The 23269-nt window shown below is 33.1% G+C and overlaps 2 protein-coding genes across 7 annotated transcripts; both read right to left on the bottom strand.

The window, feature by feature from the left end:
* Positions 1 to 1153: 1153 nt before the first annotated feature.
* On the bottom strand, positions 1154 to 11313 carry LOC112697226 (sister chromatid cohesion 1 protein 2). Of its 6 annotated transcripts, none has more exons than XM_025750315.3 (13): positions 11006 to 11313; positions 8471 to 8726; positions 8349 to 8386; positions 8223 to 8269; positions 5178 to 5236; positions 4341 to 5056; positions 4124 to 4235; positions 3502 to 3638; positions 2999 to 3402; positions 2655 to 2691; positions 2532 to 2556; positions 2319 to 2451; positions 1154 to 1479 (listed from the first exon to the last, which is right to left on the bottom strand). In XM_025750315.3, exons 1-13 carry the CDS (start codon positions 11118 to 11120, stop codon positions 1369 to 1371), a joined length of 2190 nt encoding a protein of 729 aa, XP_025606100.1. In that variant the 5' UTR covers positions 11121 to 11313; the 3' UTR covers positions 1154 to 1368. The 6 variants fall into 6 exon arrangements, 3 of the variants coding, with proteins under 3 accessions (XP_025606100.1, XP_072053582.1, XP_072053583.1); XM_072197481.1 differs by having other exon boundaries at positions 2532 to 2553; XR_011862559.1 differs by lacking the exon at positions 2532 to 2556 and having other exon boundaries at positions 2319 to 2481; positions 2657 to 2691.
* A 2051-nt stretch (positions 11314 to 13364) lies between these two features.
* Positions 13365 to 20641, bottom strand: LOC112697224 (uncharacterized). The gene is made up of 4 exons (XM_025750313.3): positions 20006 to 20641; positions 17670 to 17945; positions 16901 to 17038; positions 13365 to 15194 (listed from the first exon to the last, which is right to left on the bottom strand). The coding sequence occupies exons 1-4, from the start codon at positions 20306 to 20308 to the stop codon at positions 13641 to 13643; spliced, it is 2271 nt and encodes a 756-aa protein (XP_025606098.1). The 5' UTR covers positions 20309 to 20641; the 3' UTR covers positions 13365 to 13640.
* Between the last annotated feature and the right edge of the window lie 2628 nt (positions 20642 to 23269).

Here is a 23269-nt window from a genome sequence, read left to right as displayed (position 1 = left end):
TAAAAAAATTTAAGATCTTATAATTATTTATATAATGTCAAAGATTATTTTTACTAAAAATATTATATATATAAAAAAAATTAATTTTTTATGTATTTTCATATAAATACTTATGTCGTTTCATTTTTAATATGTGTTTTATATTTTAATATATATTTTATGTAAATAACTGTTTTTTGTATGTAAACGTTATATCTTATTTAATTTTTTGTTCAAAAATTAAAATTTCATATGTGTATATTATCAACTATTGTGATAAGTACAAATAAGAGGCATTTTCATTGAATAGAATTAAAATATAAATATTAAAATAAAATAACATTAAAGACCACTTGAATCAATTCAAAAATTAGCTTTTTAAACTAGTAGTTACTACTTCTAATGATTTATTAAATGTGAATTGATTTTTTAAATGTCTTTACGAACAATTTTAATATAATATGTTTTCATTACTTAACATGCAATGCTTTATATTGTTAATTTTTTTAATTGAATAATTTAAAAGGCAATTAACATTCATAAAAAAAATTAGTTGTAAGGATGATATTACTAATTATTGTAAAAATTGTTATAAAATATGAATTGAATAATTAAGAGAGAATTATCATTGTTAAAAGAAAATTTTAGTAGAATAAATCACCTTGTTAATTATTGTGAAACCACTACAAAAATTAATAGAGGGTGAAATAAGATATATATATCCTTGATTTCACAATAAAATAACATTTACCATAATATACTTACATAACAAAGTTATAAACAATTATGTATTATCACTTGAATTTAAAATGATCTTAATATCAATATTTATAAATTATAAATAAATTATTAACCTCTCACTTTATTACTTCATCAAGTTATTCATTTAAGATCTTGAAATCCAAAATTTTATATATCTTTTAATGTTTATCCTTACCGTAACTCTCGCTATACTAACTTCTGGCTGCGCCTACGCTCCAATTAATTACTTGTTTTTCTGAAAAAATTACTTGAATATATACCAGACATAGACAAAATTAATTTTTATCATACTATTAGCATTTTATTGTATTATATTATAGAATTTATTATAATACAATTTTGTTTAATATAAATATAGTATTTTAACGAATTATAACTCAAATGACATAGTCTTTCCGTACTCATCAGTAACTATCAAACAAAAAACTCTTCTATATTAGTTTAGTTATCTAAAAGATAATATATACATAATGCTCTGCAGTAAACATTAAGACTGATGCAAGGCCAAAATAAAAAGCAAAAGAAAATAATACAAGAACTTTCCTAAAGAAATATCTACCGGAGTCCTACAAACTTGCTATTTCTAAAACTAAAATTCTAAATTATCTGGCATGTACCTATGTCGCTTTACAAGTCAATAAGTCCAAAAGCTTGATCCAATTTTTGGAGTTTAACCATTAGTATGTCACCATAAGCACTATTTTGCTCGACACCCACATAACTTGTAGTCCTCAAAACCTGAAAGGCAATGAGAAAATTTGTAAAAGCCGTTAGTTTTGAGGCATAATCAGGTCACTGCAGTCTTGCTTTCAAAGCAAGAAAACTATCAAGAATCAACTGATTAATTTCAGTCTGTTTTTTCTTCTACCAACCCAGCTTGTTTAAGTAATACTACTAAATAACCAACTGGTGATTTCGTCGTCGTTGTTGCTACCCTCAACAATGACAACGAAAGAGCAAAATGGCAAACATAAGTTTTCAGCATCATTAGATTTTATAATCCAGTTTGGTATGACAGCATCTCCCTCACTCAGGTTACAAACGTTCACAACCACCAACACCAACACCAGCCAAATTGAACCCTAAGGTTCCATTTTTTACTACTATTATTATACATTAAATAGCTATGTTTAAAACAGAGCTTCTGCATGTCGAGCACATTTAAAGTGAGCTCCATGACCATGCATAACTACTCGTTCTTTGTTTTATAGATAAATTTTGAATATTATAAATGAATGAGTGGCTATGCATGTTTCTAGGGAAAAAAGACAGTCCACAAGCATCCCACGGTAATGCATGGTCCGAAGAAGGGATTCACCCAAAGGGTGTAATACTCAGCCTAAACTAATAATTACACCAGTGGCTTCCATTCTACGGCTTCAACCCGTGACCTTGAAGTCACGTGGAGACAACTCAACCATTTCTAAGAGTACACACTAAATGTGCTCCAGGAGCATACGACAGCATCCGCCATCTATAGAACCAAAAGATTATTAAACATATGAATCCACATTTTTTACTGCTAACAGAATGTCTTCTAAGCATGGATATCATCTTAGAACCAAGAATGCACATACCAGTAATTCATAAAAGAGCCTTGCGCATTCTTTCCTCACGCGTCCTTCCAAAACTTGTGAAAAATTCACAACTTGCTCGTGTGTCTGTTTCCTTAGGCCCAGATAACTCCGGTGCAAGTACCTCGCAACTCTCCTGTGCATTATGAAAGAAACCAGTCATAAACTAACCTTGCAGTGTTTTGTTGACATTCAAAGAGCCAACAACCATCTCACCTGGTTCGATCAGACCACCCAGCTACTGTATGAAAAGATTAAGGAAACCATGTAATATTAGGAAGAAAATAGTTTTTAAAAAATTATGATGAATTGTAAATGAAGATTTTGAAGAGTGCTCACACAAGTTTGAATTCTCCGTTTCACATGAATTTATCACCTGAGACAAACAAAGTACACACATGGGCACATCATATTAGTCACATTGTGTGCGCGCATGAATGCGTGTATATAATCAGAGATCATGACATTACCATCATGCGCATGAATCATCATATTAAGATCTTCATCCCTTATCAAAATTTGCTTGCTAAGTTTTCATATCCACATTAAAATGCTTTATGGTTTTTCTTGGGGTAAGTTGTGAAGAAAATTAGGGATCTATAATATTGCAGACAAAAGTAGTAATATTACTCTCAGTACAATTAACAGAAGTACAGTACTTTTGAGGCATAGTCATTCTTTACCTCTTCCATCAGATTGAGTTCATCGTCCCTTCTCAAAGGTTGCTCTCTATCTCTAGTTCCATGTGGAATTGAAGGTTCTAAATTATCAGTGTGTTGAATTTCATTTCTCTCCAGTTGCTCAATTGGTCTAAGTTTTGTCTTTTGGAACTGAGGAGGCGTTCTCGGTGCAGTTTCTATCTGCTCTGGACTGCCAATATTTTCTGAGACATCTAACCTCGCTGGAATTTCCAAAATTTGAAGGGGAACTGGGCGCTGACAAGGGGTTTGTGGAGCTATTGCTGTATGCACTGGATCTCCAACAGTTTGAGAGTTTGATACATCTAAGTTCTCTTGATTTTCCACAATTTTGAGGGAACTTGATATTTTGCTTTTAGAGAATAAGGAGCAAAGATCTAAGGAAGAACCTGCGGGGAAAAAAAAAAAAAAAGAAAACGAAGATTAGTAAGATTGCAGAATTTATGAATCCCTTACTACCCAAAACTATAAATAACAAAAATCCTTACAAGGAAATAGAGGTCTGTGGAATCCATCACAAAGATTGGATATGCGAGATTCTCTCTGCACAGACAATAAAGTACGGCGGAATTTTCTGCGGTTAGCAATTAAGTCACTTGTATCATAGAGACTTTTTTTAAGTACCCTGAAATCCAAGAGTTCAAAGTATCACTTTGCTGAGGACAACAGTACAACACAAGGACTTGAAAGTCAAAAACTGAACTGAATTGACATTATAAGATGAGTGGAATGGCTGCTATTTATTTCAAATAGAAGGTAAAAAAACAAATATAACTTGGTGCAAATAAACGGATCATATATAGGATATTGCAGATTATAACAGATTCTAAAAGCCTATATAGATTCTATGAAGACTATATAACAGTCAGATTATACCATCGATCTGGTGATGATAAAAGTTAATTAATTAGTAAAATGTTGGTAATAGTTTCAAATCTTAGATACTTGACAAGTCTATCATTTTGAATCACTCTTGTTCATAATGAAGGGTAAGTACCAGTTGAGATGTGTATCTATACATTTGCAAGACAGTTAATACGTATGAATGACTACGATAGAATAGTCAAAAATAATTGTGTCTAGATATTGCTTATAACTATTAGCACTCACTCATTAGGCACCACTATCATTCCATCAATAACAATTTTTCTTTTCCTTGAAAAGGATGCACGCTCCCTTAAAGCCGGTGTCGAAATATGCATAAACTCTGGTGAAGTAGCTCCTGTCAAAAACGAATTTTAAATAGCAAAGCAAAATTTATATGAAGGAAATGTAACTACATGTCAAAAATGAAAAGGACAAAATGAAGTATGATGGTCTTTTATACCTTGTTTTTGTTTTCTAACTGAACTACCTTGAAGCTTAGACTGAGGTGTTGCATCAAGATTTTTTGACTCCGCTGAAATAACCTTAAGCTTTTCACATTCAAGTAAAACCTTTACTTGACACATAAATTTGCTCTCTTTCTCATGCTCTTCAACAGATCTTTTAGTGTTTTCTTCAAGGTTTTTCTCCGCAACAGAAGATTTACTGTGGTCCATGCAAAAATCTATCTGATGGGATTTATCTTCTTGGGGCATTTTTGTATTTTCTTGAAAATTTCTTATTTCATGAACTTCAGTACTTTCTTTATGCATTTGGCACAATGAGCTTGATGTCTCCAGAACCATACTTTGTTCTTCATCAACTTGATGAGATTCATTAAGTGCTTCAACAGATAGCGCAGGTTCCTTTACTCTCCCAGAAAATATACTGGCATCCACCCATTCATCTCTAGATATTCTACTTCTTTCTTCAGGTAATTTGTCCTCGCATGATGCAGCTTCATGAATTGCCAGAATTTCATTAATTTGTTGATCTTGACCAAATAAGTCAACAGGTTCTTTTTCTACTCCTTCAGCTAACAAAACCATGTCAAAGTTCATTGGCTCACCCACATGGACTATGCTCGTTTCAGATATATTCTTGTCCTCCATTAAATTAGTAGGACTATTTGGCAGCAAAAATTCATATTCCACGTCCATCTCATGTGATTCACAAAAACTGCAAGATATTACAAAACTAAATTTCAGTGAAGAAGGTACCATGCAATGATTCTAAAATATTTCCCCTGGCAACTTATGTTGAAATGAAAATTAATATTCTAAATATTTGACAAACGTACTCTTCCAACATAGCATGATCATCAATGCAGATATTTTGACAAAGATCAAACTTCTCAAACTGCAAATCAGAAAAACTAAGATGAATAAGAGGTGCAGAGGTAAGAACAAATAAAACTGTTTACATAGTGTAAGAAGTTAATGAATCCATACCATCTAGAACACGAGAATATCCATATCCAAAAGGTCAATAACTTTTTAAAGCAATGATAAAAAATTTTCACTGCAACTAATTTTTATACCAGTATTAATAGAAATGACATAATAATTAAATAAATAAGTGCACTTTACCGTGTTATTGTTGAATTCATAAAGAGTAAGAGGAGGAAAAGTGAAATAATATCTATGATCAAATAGGTTGCCTGTGTAAAGACATCTATCAGCGCTATACATAGTGCAATGGGAAATTAAACACAATTTACAGTTTCAATAACAATAAGATGTACTTAATTTCTTATAACTCTGTTCCAAATAGGACTCAATGTTATGTTTCATAACCAACATGAAATTCTCATATTATACTAAAAAATGGAGTGGCTATTTGTATTAGGGAACTCGACAGAGGAAAAAGTGACAAGATAGGTCACAAAGGAAAGTACAGATGATACCATGTTGAATATGGACACCCAACAGTACTATATATAATGCAATAGGATAAAATAAAATTTACATTTTCAAAAACTCAACGAATTCCTATTACTCTCGTTCAAATGGCATGATTTTATACTATTTTCAATGCAATATTCCTATTATTCCCAATACTGTACTCATCAAATGGCTTAACACACTAGTCACCATGAATCACAAAATCAGTTCTAACACACTAGTCACAAAATCACAAATGGCTTACCATTTATTATTTTCTCTCTTCCTTTCTCCTTCTTACTTCACTGAAATTAATAGTTAAGATCTCTCCAGGAGCTTTGGAGCACAAAGCATTTAATCCATGGAGGATGAAAGAATGCCTTGTTACACAAGAATCCCTTGGCATTAAGAATAGAAAAACATAAACTGAAGTCCATAAACATCTAGCAAAGCAACTCAAAAATGCTGGATAAGTTCGGAAAGAAAAATTCACAAGAAAACCGTCAGAATGGACATCAACATACAGAGGTAGTATTCTTAGCGGATTGATTCAGATACTACTTGTAATAGAAAAGTGTTCCTAAGTTAGTATTTGGTTGGTGTCCAGATCTGCCAGAGACATGGTTACACACATCCACAGTTTGTTTTGTTGATACACAAGGCTTTTCGAGACCGGGGAGTACACAAATGGACACAAATACAGAAAATTTGTGTACCACCTTTGTAAGGTTTCTAGGTATAAGCCAACCCAGATCAAGATGCAGTTAGCAGATTGAGGAGAAGATGAGAATAGGGGAAGAAATGGAGAAAGAGAGGGTTGCTTGAGAGTGAAGAAACAATATTATTGATTGTATGAATAAATCTCACTCATGTTGTTTACAATACAGCTATATATACTCCTTACACACACCCTTTAAGCAGTGAACATAACTACCTCTCTCAACTACTTACTCCTGACAACCTTAAAGATAAGACACTAAGACACAGACATGAGTTCTTTTCCACGTTTGTCCTTGACTAATTTTTAAAATTTAAATTTACCCAACCTTTCTTCTTCCGCCATTCTCTTCTCTTCTCTCTTCTCTCTTCCTTCAGCATTCCTCCTCCACTCTCTTGCTCCTGTCTTCTTCCCTTCCCTTTTCCCTCTCTCCCTTTTTCGTTCTACCTCCTTCCTCCACCCTCCACCTTCTGCCCCCCGTCGTCCGCCTCCATCTTCTCCTCTTCCCTCTTCCTCTCCCTCTATAATCTCTCACGCCTCCAGATCTGAGACAATGCGAGCTTCCATTCCCCGTTTGTTTTTTCACCATCTTGGTCATGCTCCTGTCGCCATCGTCTCATTGCTCTGCTGATGCTAGTCTTGCTGCCGATCTTGCCGCTGCTGCTTGTGTTGCCGCTTCTTGTCATCGAAGACCTTCGCCGCCTCTGCCGTGGATCTTTGTTCTCTATATTTTCTGGTTTCATTTTTATTTTTGAAAAGAAAAAAACGTGGTCAAGAAAAGAAAGAAGAAATACTGAAACAAATTTGATAATGGATGAATCTGGGTGTTTTTTGTTGATTTTTTATGAATCTGGTTTTATATCTTCTGCTTGATTTTTATTGAATCTGGTTCCTGATATTTTTTGCTGGAGGTTGAAGGAAGTGGTGAGAGGGGGAAGTTAGGGTAGAGAGAGAAGACGACAGTAGTCTCCTTTTTACATGGACTTTTTTAAGTTTTATCTGTCTTGCCCATCTATTTTACCAAACGCAATACATAGACAAATATTTTATGTCCATCACTCAAGTGTCTGATGTCTGTGTCTGTTGTCTCTATCTACGTCTATATCTATATCTATATCTATATCTCAGGGTGAACACTAACCGAATGCAGCCTGAGTTAAAGGAAAAAGATTTACACGCAACTATAACATTTACAATGTTATACGAAACTAAATGTTGGGCAGCATAAACCTAGCTAAATATTGCAGAGATGAGAATGTTTTATAGGGAAAGTGATAACTTATCAACTCAGATAAAAAAAGTTGTGGATAAGATCAATTATAAAAATATGGTAGAAACTACCGTTACATGGTTTGTTCAACTATGGAGGAAACATATAGAAACCCCAGTAAGAAATGTAGAACAAATAGAAGGCACTATTATAGTTAAATGTAGAGAAAGAAAAAGAACTAGAAAAAACTAAAGGCAAACCATTAGGAATGACCTTGATTTATATGGTTGGTCCACAGACAGTTTTTTTCAAAGGGGAGAAAATAGTCTCATTTGATTAATGCAACTGAACCCACTTAGTTTTAATAAAGCTTTGATGAGGTAAAAGTATCAGTGAAGATCCCAAGATTTAAAAAAATAAAATAAAATAGAGAGGGAAAAAATTACTCGGTGAGGCAACAACAACAATAAGAATACGAATAATAATGTGGTGCGTAGTTCAAAAGTAGAACTATGGAACACATGGAAGACATACCTTGTCTAGAGAAAACAGCCCAAATCCCTCATTGCTACACACAACATCTGTTTCAGAACACAGCATATTACATAAACTAACATTAATCTTACTTTGACAGGAAGATTTTCAAGCAATTATAGGTACCTTTAAGAGTAATTTCCTCTTGTGAAGCAATATGGCCTCTGGAATGAACAGAAATAAAAAAATGTGCAAAATGTCAATAAAATTCTATCAACATGAAACTTGTAAAACTAATAATATCTTACCCGCCAGCATCTTCAAGTATGTCTAGATCAAAAGCATCCAGCTCAAATCTGTCTGGTATAATAACAGACATCCGCATTGTTTCCATGGGTGCTTTGTCTTTTGTTTTGATCACGAACTTATTGATTCTAACAAGCATCCCATTGCAATCATCTAACAAATATTCAGCCTTCTTTGAATATATTCTGACAACACCAAGAAGAAGATAGGCAAGCACTCTATAGGAGATAGCATTCATTTCATCCTGCAAAATCTTGTCTGCAGAAAGTTAAAAAATACCAAAAAACAAAAACTGAAGTCAGCTACATAACATACTCCCAGATTCCGCAAGACAGTTTATTTCAGCACTTAGAAATTCATAAAAATTATTTCAATAAGCACTAAGCCATGTGGCAAACCTCAGGTTTAATTAGATGAAAATAATCATTTTGAAAGGCAAATAAAATAAAAGAAATCAATATACATTGCAGTCAAGACTTGAGAAAAATTAAAATCTTAATATTTCAGTTACATCACATCATTGTCCCTTGGCCCCAGGACCATTCCAATAGGCAAAAAGAGTGTCCTGGGAATCAGAGTTGAAAATATAGCCTCACACAACCAATAGGAGTATAAGAAGTCCATCATCCAAGATAATCAACAACCAGTAGAAACAATAGAATAGAAGATCTGACAGTAGATTATTCATTGAAAACAGAAAATACATAGTGGAGAAAGGTCACATACTATCTAACCTAAATTCCTGACTCGTATAATAAGGATGCTAGGTTCAAGCAAAAGGATCACACAAGTTATATAATATTAAAATATCAATTAGGATACAGCATTGAAATAAAATTGAATTAAACATACACAAACAGTTTAGGAAAGCACTCAACCAGTGAAAATAACAACTAGGGCAGTTAAGTGTCATGAACAAGAACTATTCTTAACAAACAAGTACTTGTTTGCATCCGATTGTTAAGCTTGCTTTCACTGAGAAATTTGATTTTCTTTTTCTCTATTTGGAAACAGTTAGTCAAATCATTAACACTTCAACAGCCAAGGAAATATATTCAGTTTGATGTGATGAGGTAAAAATTAATGGACAAGGTATCAGATTTCACACCGTTTGCACCTGGAATTGTTTGAGTGCAAGATCCACCTTATCTTGGCATCTTTGAACAACATAAGCATTCACATTTGTGAGTCCCAACCAACAAATTGTTTCACACCATACGTGTGTAAAAATCAGGTCACTGCAACATGCTTTCCTTTTGCAAATAAAACTTTAAGTTGTAACCAATTTTAACATACTGCTAAGTTGCTAACAATAAAATCTAAAAGTTATAAACCAATGGGAAAAATAAAATAAAATAATTTATAAAAACAAAATAAAAAACCTGTATGATAGGTAATCAGGGGAAGGAAAAGGAAATGTGCTCCCTCTTTTGGCAGCTTAAAACTATAAGAAATAAAGAAGAAAACAAACCAAGGAGGATCTATTCCTCCTGAAAAGACTATTTTAGTTTCCCCCCAAATTTGAGGTCTATTGGAGAACAAAAAATTACAACTTAGAGAAACTATATCCTTCTGTCCCAAATTCCCAATATTTATAAACCAACAAGATTAAAAAAAATGTTTTAATTTCATTCCCTTTAATAACCCAAATAATGGAGCAGGTAACTTTGTTATACTCCTCCCCTCCCTTTCCACGGTCCATTTTCAGTCTTCATATGAGTTTCTTCATATTTTACCATAACAACTCAACGATTTCACCTAAAGGGGCAAGACATTCTGTTATACCAGGCTACGTTTTGTTAGGTTAGTGTCTGAGAGTCATGGAGGTAGATGTTTGGTAGCAGTGTAGCATTGAGACAGAGATGGATGGACTGAAGTTTATTGTCAGAGTAAGACTTAGCTAGCATTCGTGAAGCAAGAGGGGCCATGAATGTGCAACAACTTGATTTTAATGTGTGTCTATATTTTGGTTGAAACTTGGCTCCAAAGAACTTGTTAACTCTAATGTATCTCTCTGTCTTCAGTGCCACAGTCTCAGTGTCCTATCTCACCCTATTTCTCTCGTTCCAAACGCATCTCCAAAGATCAAACAGTAAACGAACACAAGTAAAATGATTCAGTACCACAACCATACACAAATTTCTTTGTCCAGCATAACAATCTCACCAATTTTGCAACAAACCCTATCTAGAAACAGCTCCTCTGTGACCAATTTCCCAAATTACTTACATACACACGAAAATTACACACGAAAATAAACACGCAAACAAACACATACAAAAATGTGTAAACACACTCTTACCTGCCACCATTTTTTGTGCGGAAAAAGAATAGAAACAAGAATTAGGATTATTCTTAGCTAAGAGTAAGGGAACAAAAGAAAAAATCAAAGGAAGATACAAGCACTGAAGAAATGAAACCATGTTTAAAAGCTTCGGGTTTTCCGAGCTTAGGAAAATTTTAGAAAAGGTTTCTCCTTGATTTCTGGAAGGGGTTGGAAGAGCAGAAAGAAAGAGAAGAAGAAGAAGAAGACTAACCAACAGAGGAAGGAATGTGAGTCTGAAGGATTTGAGCTTTCTTGAGGTGCTTGAAACAGTAAGCTGCAACCCACAAAGGGCCTTTACATGAGCTGAGGAACCTTGAGTATGACATTCTCTCTCTCTCTCTCTCTCTCTCTCTCTCTCTCTCTCTCTCTCGCTGTTTTCGGTGGTGTGTCTGAGTTTTCTGCTACCATGTACGAAATATCAGAGAAGGAAGGAGCTGTTAAAACTTTAAAACAGTGCTCGCTCACACTACAGTGCCTCCCAAGATTCAGACAAATTAATATAAAAATCTAAACCACTGCAAAAATTACAACAATCAGTTATTATATATTTATACATGAATATATATTATTTAAATTATTTTTAATATATATTTATTTCTTAATATTTATTTTAGATAAATGATTAATTTAATAATTATTTTATATATATATCAAATATAATTGTAATTAATAAGAATAATAAATGACAATATTCGTCAATAAATTATAGTTCAAATGACTTAATTTTTCTATATTCACTTATAGGTTATGGGTTTGAGCTTTTTTATCTTTGGCTAAAAAAAAAACATAACAATACTCACTTATCTCTTTTATTTATAAAATGCATGCTTTTTGTTTAATTATTTTGATCATTTTTATAATTTTATTAAATTTTAATTAAATTTTTAATTGAATCTTTGCATAAGATAAAAAATTTTACTCAAGTCTTTTATGATTTTTTTGTTAAAGAATACTTTTTTTAAAATATAAAAATTAATTTATGAAATATTAAAAGTAAAATACTTTTAAATTAGTAAATTTTTCAGAAAAATAACAATAAATAAAGATATAATTACAAATATTTATCTAATACAAAAATTCAATTACAAAATTTTAAACTATAAAAATCTAATTGAAAAATTTGTAAAATTATATAGACTAATAAAATAATTAAATATACTTTTTTACAAAATTAAAATAACATATAATTTAATTCATTTTACCAAAATACCATAATTATTATAATATTATAGATTATTAATAACTATTTAGTTGATTTAAATAATAATATTAATATAAAATACATAATTTAAATATATATTTATGTAATTAATCTTATTTATTTTTATTATTTTATCACATTTTATAAAATATTTAATTTGAATTTTTATATATTTCCTAATTAATAATAAAAATATTAAAATAAAAATTTTATCGCAATAAACTATAAAATATATACAAAATTTTTAATTAAATATTTTTATAAAAATTTAAAATATTTTATATTATGTGATAAAATTAAAATGAAATAAAATTTATTACATTAATAATCATGACATATATTTATAATGTGTTAGATAATAGTAAATAGATTCCTAACTTTTTAATTCAAAGACACATAAGTCTGTGACTAATTGAAAATACAAAATCATCTCTGACCTTCTAAAATATGAAATCTTTAACTCCTTCTGTTCAAAATATATAAAGATAAATTGGTCTCGAGTGTGTTTGTTTGAGGTGAAAATGGGAGGAAGAAAAAGAAAGAGAAAGAAATAGGAAGGAAAATAGTTATTTCCCTTGTTTGGTTGAGGAGAGAAATGAGAGAGGAAGAAAAATGGATGAAAAAATATTAGTGGGATCCATCAATTTTTTTTTCCTCCAACAATGGAAAGAAAATTAAGAGAAAATTAAATTTCTCTCTCTACTTTCAATATTACCTCTTTACTTTTTTCTATATAATTTATAATATAAGAGTAAAATTGTCTTTTTATGATATTTCTTTTTTTCTTATTTTTTTCATCAAAACACATCTAAAAAAAATAAAAATTTACTCAATTTCTTTTCTTTTCTTTCTTTCCTTTCTATTTTCTTCCTCTCTATTTCTTTCCTGAGGTGAAAATAGGAAGAAGAAAAAAGAAGGGAAAGAAATAGGAAGGAAAATAGTTATTTTTTTTTATTTGGTTGAGGAGAGAAATGGGAGAAGAAGGAAAATGAATGGAAAAATATTGGTAGGACCTACCAATTTTTTTTCCCTCCAACAATAATGGAGAGAAAATGGAGAGAAAATTAAATCTCTCTCTCTACTTCCAATATTACCCCTTTATTTTTTTCTATAACATTTCTTTCTTTTTTATTTTCCTTTCATCCAAACACTTCTAAAGAAAATAAAAATCTACTCTATTTCCTTCCTTTCAACCAAACATAGATGTCTCGTATTTTAAAAAACAAAAAATATTTTGTATTTTTAGTTAGTCAAAAATTTATTTATCTTCGAAATAAAAAGTCAGAGACTTATTTATAGTTTATTCTAGATAATATTGGTGCTCTATTAGACTAGTACTAGTAGCCTAGTAGGGAAAGTGAGAAACATATTTGAGTAATGAGTATTAAGGTAAATCTGGTAAAACTTGCAGTGTTGGAGGTGTGACCTTAAAACGAAGTAAACACAGGCTACACAGCACATGCAATCATCATCTGTAAGCCAACACGTCCTAAAAGAAATGAAATAAAACAAAAGGATGTACAACTGCTAGAGATTAAAATCTCTACAATAATAAAGAGCAGCTAAAATACTTCGAGAAGAAGTATTAAACTATTAATTCAAAACATCTATACATCCTAAACAACCCCCCTCCACAATGCTATACTTATGAGATGGATCCCTTAACAAAATAAACCTCTTTCGTTACAAGTTTTATACCTCTGACCCAAAGCTCAGCAACTTCTAAACCCCCATCACATACAAAATGCACTTCCTTGTTCTTGTTCGTGAGCACTCTAAACATTCCAGGTTCATCTGCATCACCTTTCTTGTACCTGTTTCTACGTAATGTCGAACTTGCCCCTAACTCTGCCTCACGGCAGATCACGTTTCTGCTGCTTGATTTCCCCCAACAAAGAACACCTGCAGATCCTAACATCCTTATTTGTTTCCCATGTGGGGAGCCCTTCCCGCATTTTGTGTGCTTCAATACATAGGAGCCATGTAGCACCAGTTTTCGCGCTAATTCGTCTAGAATAACGGCCTGTGCTTCATTTTTAGCCCCTCCTGAAGATTTCCTTGCAAATAGAAGTGGAGTTTCCCCTCTAGAATTCTTAGCATTGCAATGAGCACCGCATGAAATCAGAAGTTTGCAAATGGATGCATGGCCTTCCCTTGCTGCTAACATAAGAGGAGTGTAGTCCTCCCCATCAGGGGCATTCACATCATAGCCTTTGTTTGTGAGCAATTTGACAGCATCCAAGTCTCCACGACGAGCTGCACAATGTAAAGCGTAGAAGCCACAGGCATTGCGATTGCCCTTTTCAATTGCAAATTCAAGCATGACCTGTTCAAATAGATCACAGTTCTGATTCAGTTTAGATAGAGTTATTGCTGTTTCACCATATTTATTGCATAACTTCACATCAGCACCAGCATATACAAGCAACCGAAATGATTCAGCATGGCCATTTAGAGCAGTAACCATAACTGCAGAGAAGCCTCTCTCATCTTGATAGTCAAGATCAAACTCTCCAGATTCAACTAGAGTTTTCAGTGCTTCCGCATCCCCAGCTTGAGCTGTGAACAATAACGGCGAAAACACAGAAATATTGCCGGATTTTGGTATCTTGCCTTTTCGGATTGTATCCAACAATGCCTGTTGAAAACCATGTGACCACTTGTTTGCCTCTGCAATTGAACATGCAGATTGACCAAAAACATTCACCAAACCAAAATCAGCACCTGCCCTTGTTAGTACTTTGAGACACTCCTCTTGTTTATATTTTGCACAGATTATCAAAGCTGTGTCACCTGAGTCTGTTATTGAGTTCAAATCACAACCAAAATCAATAAGGCATTGAATGATTGTTGGAAAGCCAAGTCGGGATGCCATGTGTAAAGGAAGGAACTCAGCCTTGTTGGTTGTTTTGACTGGAGATTCCACGCTATCACCGAATTCTAAGAGTGCTCTGACGGCTTCATCATTGCCACAAAGGACGGCATGGTGCAGAAGGGTTCTTCCATGGTGAGGATTCTTGGAGGAGATATGTTGTAGGATCAACCGCAATATGGCACCACTCCTTTCAAAATACTCAACTGCACACCAGGCAATGTCATATGGTTCTCCCAGACCAGCACCAACACGAAGCTCTTCACCAGTTGAAATGTCCCATGACCATGCTCCAAGCCTCACCTCAGAATCTATCCTAGCACCATTCTGTAGTTAAGTTTAAGAAAGGACTTAGTGAAGTTCATTTCACATTTAGGATCAAATCTTGATATTGAAAGATAAATCCAATTAGGAAATCGGTAAAGTGAAATAATCGAATGTTAAAAATTTAACCATAGAAATCATTTTTTTCCTATGTCTAAAAACCAACATAATTTTCAGTATTAAAATTACTGGCAACTTGTTGGATACTCGATGCCCATCAAATCGTATTTTTTATTGATAAAAATACATTTATATTGATTTTGGTTTCAGTATATTTTTTAATTCAATTTTTTTTTTCAATATATCAAATAAAAAATGAAATGGACATGCAACAATAATTTAAGTCTGCGGAAGAAAGAAATATAACCAGTAAAGTAGTTATAGATGATAAAGGGTAAAAATTTGGACACCAAACTCAGTTTGGTATCCTCGTTATATATTGTTTATTTGTAGATATAGATACATAAATATTGATGCAAGTGTTGATATGCTTTCTGTGTCTCACCTGCTTGATTTAAAATAATACATATGTGAAATGCAGGCAGGAGCATTTAGATTTCCCAATCCATGAAGTGATATTTTCCACCCTTGACAAGCCAAAGCTTTTAAGCCAGGTGTGTTTGAAAAGTTTACCTTGTCTTTTTATAAAGTAAAATGTATATATTTTCTTTACTTCCTCCAGCTCTCTCTTTAAAATATCCATTTAAGTTTAGCTTGGTTTTAAGTTTAGCTTCCATAGTTATATCAACTTAACCAATAACGGGAATAAAATGAAACTCTATCAAAATTAAGATATAATGCATTTCAACACTAGGAGTGGTTTTATCAAGTGGTAATATAGAGCATGCTGTCATTCTAAGGCTGGACAAAATGTGTTACTAGAAGCCATGGGGTGAGGTGTTGGATCCCATTGTTTTCATAATTCACAGATAGTTTTCTTACACTAAACAGTGACAAGTGATTCTTGCAAAAGTATTCTGTCATAATCTGGATACAGTTAGTACCAAATATAATTTACTTCTAAAGGAGACCAGGTGTTGACCAAGAATACTGGTGTGAATTTTACATAAGAGATTGGAGGTGGAAATTGGGATTCCCTTTGTGTAATTGTTGTTTAATTCGGTTGATTTTTTAAGCAGGAAATTATATTTCTGTTTATGACTGGAAATTTACTTGATGTATTGCATGGTTTTTTGATGGGCACTGTTTTCTTTATGCCATCCCATGTTTCCACTCCCTTGGAAATTTTATCATTGTTGTACTCTTGAAGTTTGTTGCTTTTTTCCATTTAAATGTTATAAAGGTATCTATGCTATTGTTTATGCCTAATGTCTCTCTAATTGATTATATATAAGTATTCCATGTACATTTCTATTTCTATTTTATTCTCTGAACTGCCTTGGGGATTCAACTGTATTTTTGGTGGTGCTATCATCTGACCTTTAGTGAACACCTTGTACTGGCAATGGCATTGGTTTATACCCTAAATTGTGTAGCTGCATCTATCCTAGTTCTTAAAAAGCAAAGAACTATAGGCTGCTAAACACCTTGTACTGGCAATGGCATTGGTTTATACCCTAAATTGTGTAGCTGCATCTATCCTAGTTCTTAAAAAGCAAAGAAGTATAGGCTGCTAAACAATAGGAACTACCGGGCAGATAAGCATTAATCAAATTTAAAGGTTTGAAAAGGTCCAAGTAAAAGGTTACCTTCAGTAGCAAATCCACAACAGGGAGCTGCCTGTGAATTACAGCTGCGACAAGCGCAGTACAGTCCACATTTGCATGAAGAGAAGGCTTAAGTGACTGCAAAAGCACCCGGTCTGTTGCATTGACATCCACACCGCGCTGCCAACAGCAAAATAATCTTTATCTTTAGTTTAGCGTTTTGAAAAAAGTAGTTACAATAAACTGTACGCCTTAAGTTCCAAAAGTAATTCTTCAAGTACATAAAAGTTTTAGTTAATTTCTCCCTACAGAGAATGGACCTAAATACCAAGATTACCCAGCAGACATTATGTTAATTGGGAATCTGTTTGTTAAACTTGTTGAACTCTAAGAATGAGAGGCCAACTTCTTTAAGATAAGATGGACCAAATAATTTCAGATGCTATTGAGTACCATGAAGAAATTATTGGGTAATCTTGATTCCATGTAACATCAGGTTGTATATGGTTACAACTAATTAAAAGATGACTTTTTAACGTATAATCCAATACTTAACTCATATCTTAAAAAGCATTTTCTTATGAACAATGATAAATAAACCCATCTTTTTGGTGTTGAAATATAGAGTATAGACACTATCATCTTAACCATTAATTTTGATCATGGGACCCATAATCCAATTCTCATACAAAATGAATGGTTAAGATAATTGTCTACAATATGTGACCTCAGTCTTGGAAATATCTTAAGAAGTTTTCATTGACAATGTATATCCAGGCTGGCATGTTTGAATCATTGGCAGAACACACACCTTTATAAGCATCCTAATCACATCAACGAATCCTCTACAGCATGCGGTCACAAGAGCATGAACAGCAACGTGCGGTCTGATCAAATCAGTGCTCATGAGTAACTCAGCATACCCTGCTTGCCCATGGCAGCTTGCCTCAACAAGAGCTTCTTCACATGCTGGTTGTGATGCCCCTGCTTTCAGTAACATCTCAAGGATACTAATATGGCCTTCCTTTACTGCTGCAGTCGTTGCAAAGCCCCTGAAGAGCTTCTGGTTTACATCAGCTCCCTTACCCTGTCATTTTTTAAGAAAAAAAAATAACTAAATAAAACCAAAACTCAAGAAGGAAAGAAAAAGGTTATAGCTAAAAAGAATTTAGTTGTCAGGTGAAATACATGTTTTAACTTTTTAATGTAAGTAACAGAAGTCAATCAAACAAAACATGAAAACTTAGGGAATATAATCATGAGCCTTTGGGGGTTCAATGATGCATGATGCATCATGCAGGAATTGCATTATTGTGTAAAGAAAAATAATTGCACTATGTACAATTGTCGGAAGCAACACAACATGGGGCACATAAGATATGTTTGATGCAATGATGCTACTTACTATGCTAGTCAGGAAGAGAGAGAAAGTATTTGACTCGTCACTATTAAATTACGGTGATATATATACTTCTCTGCTTGTGCTTCTGGCATAGAACAATAGTATGTCATTCTAAAACTTTTCTTAATATTTTTAATGTCACTTTTTCTTGTGACATTTTTCATGTCTTAAAGTTATTAAGAGATAATTAATTATTTTAAAATTTAATAATTAAGAGAATATTTGTATTAAAATATTTAAAAAAAGTTTGTATGCAGCACAAAAGTTATGGTAACTGTCTAACTGATTTTGTAATGTAAACGGTTTTTTTTAATTCCTCTATTCTTTTGGTAACAAATCAGCTCACTATCTTCTTTTTATTTATTTATTTGGGGAAAAATAAAGCGACTGCCGCCAAAATATCTTGTATCTTGCAAAGCAAAGAGGAACAGACCAATTTATCCTATCCCTAGCTTAATTCCGAAGTCCCATCATCGATGTAAATTGAGAAACAATTAAGGATTTTGAGGATCCGGCTCCTTAAAATTGTATTGTTACTTTGGAGAAAAAAATACACCATTAATCACTATTAAATTAAGATAGTAGAGCTCACAGATAATAAGTATTACAAATTTAAAGGTGATTAAAGCATCATTTTACCACTTTACTAACATAATCACTTTAGAGATTTTTTTTTCGAATTTTGAGGGAGAGATTATTTATATCTTACTAATACGTGTTTAAAGCCATTAGTTAAAAAATATTATAAAAATAGTTATAAAATATCAAATTAAATTTTAAATTTTAAATTTTTTATGTATTTAATATTAAATAATTAATTTTTATTTCTCACTCTTAATCAATGTTCTGACGAGAATACTCATTAATTCAACCCATTTTTTAAATTTATAGTATATTAACGTTACATGTTTTGCATTATACAAAATTTATTTATACTAAAACTAAAGTAATTGTGCACATCACTCTTTGCAAGAATCTCTCGAGATCTTTTGATAAGGTCAAAAAGAGAGTATAAGTGGATGACTATGGAGGAGGAAATGTTGACTGAGAGAATTAAAACCCCAACGGTAAAATAAAAAAGCAATGCAATAATTAAGCAGGAGTAAATAAGTAGCAACTAGCCAACTAGCAAGACAATTACTGAAGCTTATAAAAAATCAGCATCACTCAAAATGAGGAGGATTCAAAAATTCAAAATCGAACATCACCTTTTTAGGTTTCCTCGTAAATGAAGATGAATTCCATTTTAGAACCTAAATATTTTTTTTTGTTTGAAACTTTTACAAGGAAAAAAAAAGCAATTCTAGTAAATAGTCACAACCAGCTTTAGCATAAAAAGCAACACATCATTCCAAATTCAAAATTCAATTCGGAAGCAGAAGGCACACAAAGCAACAAGATCACTGTTAAAACCACCATTTTCAGTAATAAAATCACAATTAACCTCTGTTATTAGTAATTGCCAGTTAATATTAAGAGCAAATAAATAAAACAGTCTAAATTCCAAAATATTAGTGAATGCTCAAATTCTCCATTTACATAGTTGAAAAATCACAAAACATTTCAAAAGTTAGTGAAGCAATAACACTGTCTCAAAGTCAGAGAAAGAAAACCACAGAAGAAGATAACAACAAAACAGTGAAATGAAATTCACAAAACTTCGATCACCGATCTGAAAAAATATAAAAAATAAAATAAAAAATAACCGCGAAACGAGTTTAGAAGGAGCATTTCAAATTTTTTACCAGTAACTTCCTGACGAGTGTGGCGTTCCCTGAGTGTACGGCGAGGAAGAGCGGCGTGACGTCGGTGACGAAGTCGTGGAACTCAACGCGGACCTGGCTAGCGGATTCCGGCAAAGGGACGAGGTCCGCGTGGCGAGTCCTGAGCGTGACGGCGCCGGCAAAGTTGACGTCGACGGAGGGATCAGCGATGCAGTAGAGCGCGGAGGTCAGATCGCCGGAGTTAGAAGCTTCTAGAAGGCGCTGCGAGACCTCCGCCTCGAAGTCAATCGGAAACACTTGTCTGCTGCCGGAAAACACCGTCATTATTGTACGGTTTTGGTTTTTGGCTGCTTGTTATATATATTATTTTCCGTTTCAGGTGAGGTTGGTGGGGGCCAGCATACGGCCGCGTCACACCGGACTATTTTTCGGTGTATGTTAAATAGTTTAAATTTTGGTTCCGTGGTGTGTTCTTTTGGGAAGAATGAAGGGAGACGCGAAAGTCGAGAGAGAGAAGCAAAGTTGAAAGTTGAAAGGAGCGAGCGCCAGGGGAGGGGGGGAGGGGACACTGATCACTGAAGCAGGGAGTTACTAGTGTAGTGAGCAAAAAATAAGCATATATTTGTGTTTTTTTTATTAACAGATTTCGAGAAATTTAGTATATAATTTGAATTTAATTTTGATATATTGTCTAAATCAATTTTACATGTACCTTCAATCACATAACGGTCACATCATAAAAAATAATTGCTATTTTTATAAATTGTATAAATAATAATTTAAAAAGACAAATGTGAGTATATAACGATGTAAAATAATTTATACGGTTGATGTATCAAAATTAAACTCATATAATTTAACATATAGACTAATCTCAAATTTGTTGTATTTTATACGTCTAATAAATAAAAAGATAAGAGGAAGAGGAATGCTAGAATGCAAATTTATTATTGTTAGTTGTGAATTAGTTATTAATGTTTAAAAATATAAACTAAAAATATATTTATTAAATTTTTTAACTAAAAAAATTAAAATAATAACTAGAGAAAAGGATAAATAGGTCCCTAACCTTTTTTTTTCTATGGACATTTTCTTTTCTAAGGATTGAAAAATACATTCATATCCCTGCCCCTTTCAAAATGTGGACAAATTTACCCCTCTATTGAAATGACTCCGTTGGACCCGATGAAAAAGTCTGACATGGCTCCCATGGCGCTGACCTAGCCGTTATGGAAGTCCACGTAGCATGTAACTTTTGAAAATAGGACATATTAGTCCTTCGACAAAAAAACGACGCCGTTTTACCAAGGACATATTAGTCCTCCAATACCAAAACGATGCTGCTTCACCAAGGACCCTCCAAACACACTTTAATCCCCTTATGCAATACCCATAACACCCATATTTAAGTTAAAGAATTAATTAGGTTATGGTGAAAAACTCTGCTTCCGTTGTCTCAAGTCTTAACTAGTTTCACCTTCCACCACTAATGGCTGGGCTCTGTACCGTTACACTTGGCGGCAAGGGCTCCTCTTTCTCCTCCATCATCTCCGCCGTCACCGCCAGCCTCGCCTATGTCTGCATCAACACATCCGCCCTCAACAGGCTCTCCACCTCATCGTCCTCCGCAATGCCGTCGTTGAAGCACACCATCACAATCCCTAGCTTCCTCTCCCTCTCGGAAACCAGAACCTTCCTCCTTGTACTTCTCAACAAGCTCCTCCTCTCTCTGTCCCCTGTCGTAATCCTTGAGAAATGGCTCGGTATTCGAGAAACTCCGGGGATTCCTTGCAATGCTGCTGGCTCTAAATTCCCGTTACGTCGTGGTTTTGTTCTGAATTTCGGGCACTGCACCCGTTTCGCCAGACGGGAAAGAAAATAAAATTTTGAGGGGCGAAATTCTCAATATTTTCTTAGGATTTGAGGTTTTTTGAAAAATACATATTTTTAGGATTTCTTTGAGCTGGTTTGAAGCTAACTGCAAATCTACTGAGGCATTTATCTCTGTTGGTCTTTCTTTTTCATTTTTTATGACCCTGGAGGTGGTTTTGAACTGCGAAGTTCATTTCTCAGCTATGGGGTAGGCAAATGCAACTTTTGTTTTGTTTGCTTGAGGGTTTGGAAGTGTTGAATTGAATTGAATTGGAGTTTTTCATGGGAATAGGCTCGAGGTTGGTTTACGGTGTTGTTTGTTTTGATTTGAGGTGTTGCTCAAATGGGTATTGGATTCATTCCTTAGAAACACGTTATTGCAATTTAAATGGCTGATCCTCAGAAAGTTGATCTTGTTGAGAGGGATAAAGAGCAGGATTGGAATCACTTGCTCTTCATTTTGTGGGCTTCGATTTTTTTGGAAGCTATAATGAATGTAGTTGCTGTTAGCTTCTAATATTACATTTTATTGAAATACATGATTCATTAATGTGCCATTGTTATTTTGTTGCTTAAATAACTTGTAATTGATCTTCTTTGCTGATTGAGGAGATAATGAAGCTTGAAGCTGTAGTCTTCCCTCATGCTTCACGGTTTTGCAGTTATAGATTCATGAAACTTTGAAGAAGCAGGTTAAATGGGTGTTATGGGTATTGTATAAGGGGATAAAAGTGTGTCTGGAGAGTCCTTGGTGAAACGGTATCGTTTTGGTGTTAGAGGACTAATATGTCCTATTTTCAAAAGTTACATGCCACGTGGACTCCCGAAACGGCCAGGTCAGCGTCACGGGAGTCACGTCAGACTTTTTTGTTGGGTCCAACAGAATCACTTCAATAAAGGGATAAATTTATCTATGTTTTAAAGGGGTCAGGGATATAAATGTATTTTCTAATCCTTAAATATAAAAATGTCCGCAAAAAAAATAACTAGAGACCTATTTATCCTTTTCTCTAATAACTAAAAATACTTGCAAATAATAATAAATTCAATGATCATTTAGCTTTTCTCAAAAAATAATACATTAATTTCTGTGATTTCCAAAAGTATTTACTAGATAAAAATAATATGAAATGATCGTTTATATTATTTAATACGTAATACTTAAGGTCAAATTACTGAATTATTATCAGTCAAAAATATTAAATTTTTTCTTATAATTATAATTTTTAAGATATTGTTTTGGTTTATAAATTATTTTTTAGCTTAAAATTATTAATTTTAATTATAACTAGTTATAACTAATTTTGGTTATATTAGAGCAATTTGATTAATAAAAAAATTTGAATATGTAGTATTTTTTATATATTGATGATGCTACTATAATTGTTTTAGTCTAATATTTATTTTTTCTTA

This window comes from Arachis hypogaea, chromosome 6 (assembly GCF_003086295.3).
Source record: "Arachis hypogaea cultivar Tifrunner chromosome 6, arahy.Tifrunner.gnm2.J5K5, whole genome shotgun sequence".
NCBI classification, from domain to species: Eukaryota; Viridiplantae; Streptophyta; class Magnoliopsida; order Fabales; family Fabaceae; genus Arachis; species Arachis hypogaea.
This window is presented reverse-complemented; position numbering and strand designations above follow the sequence as displayed.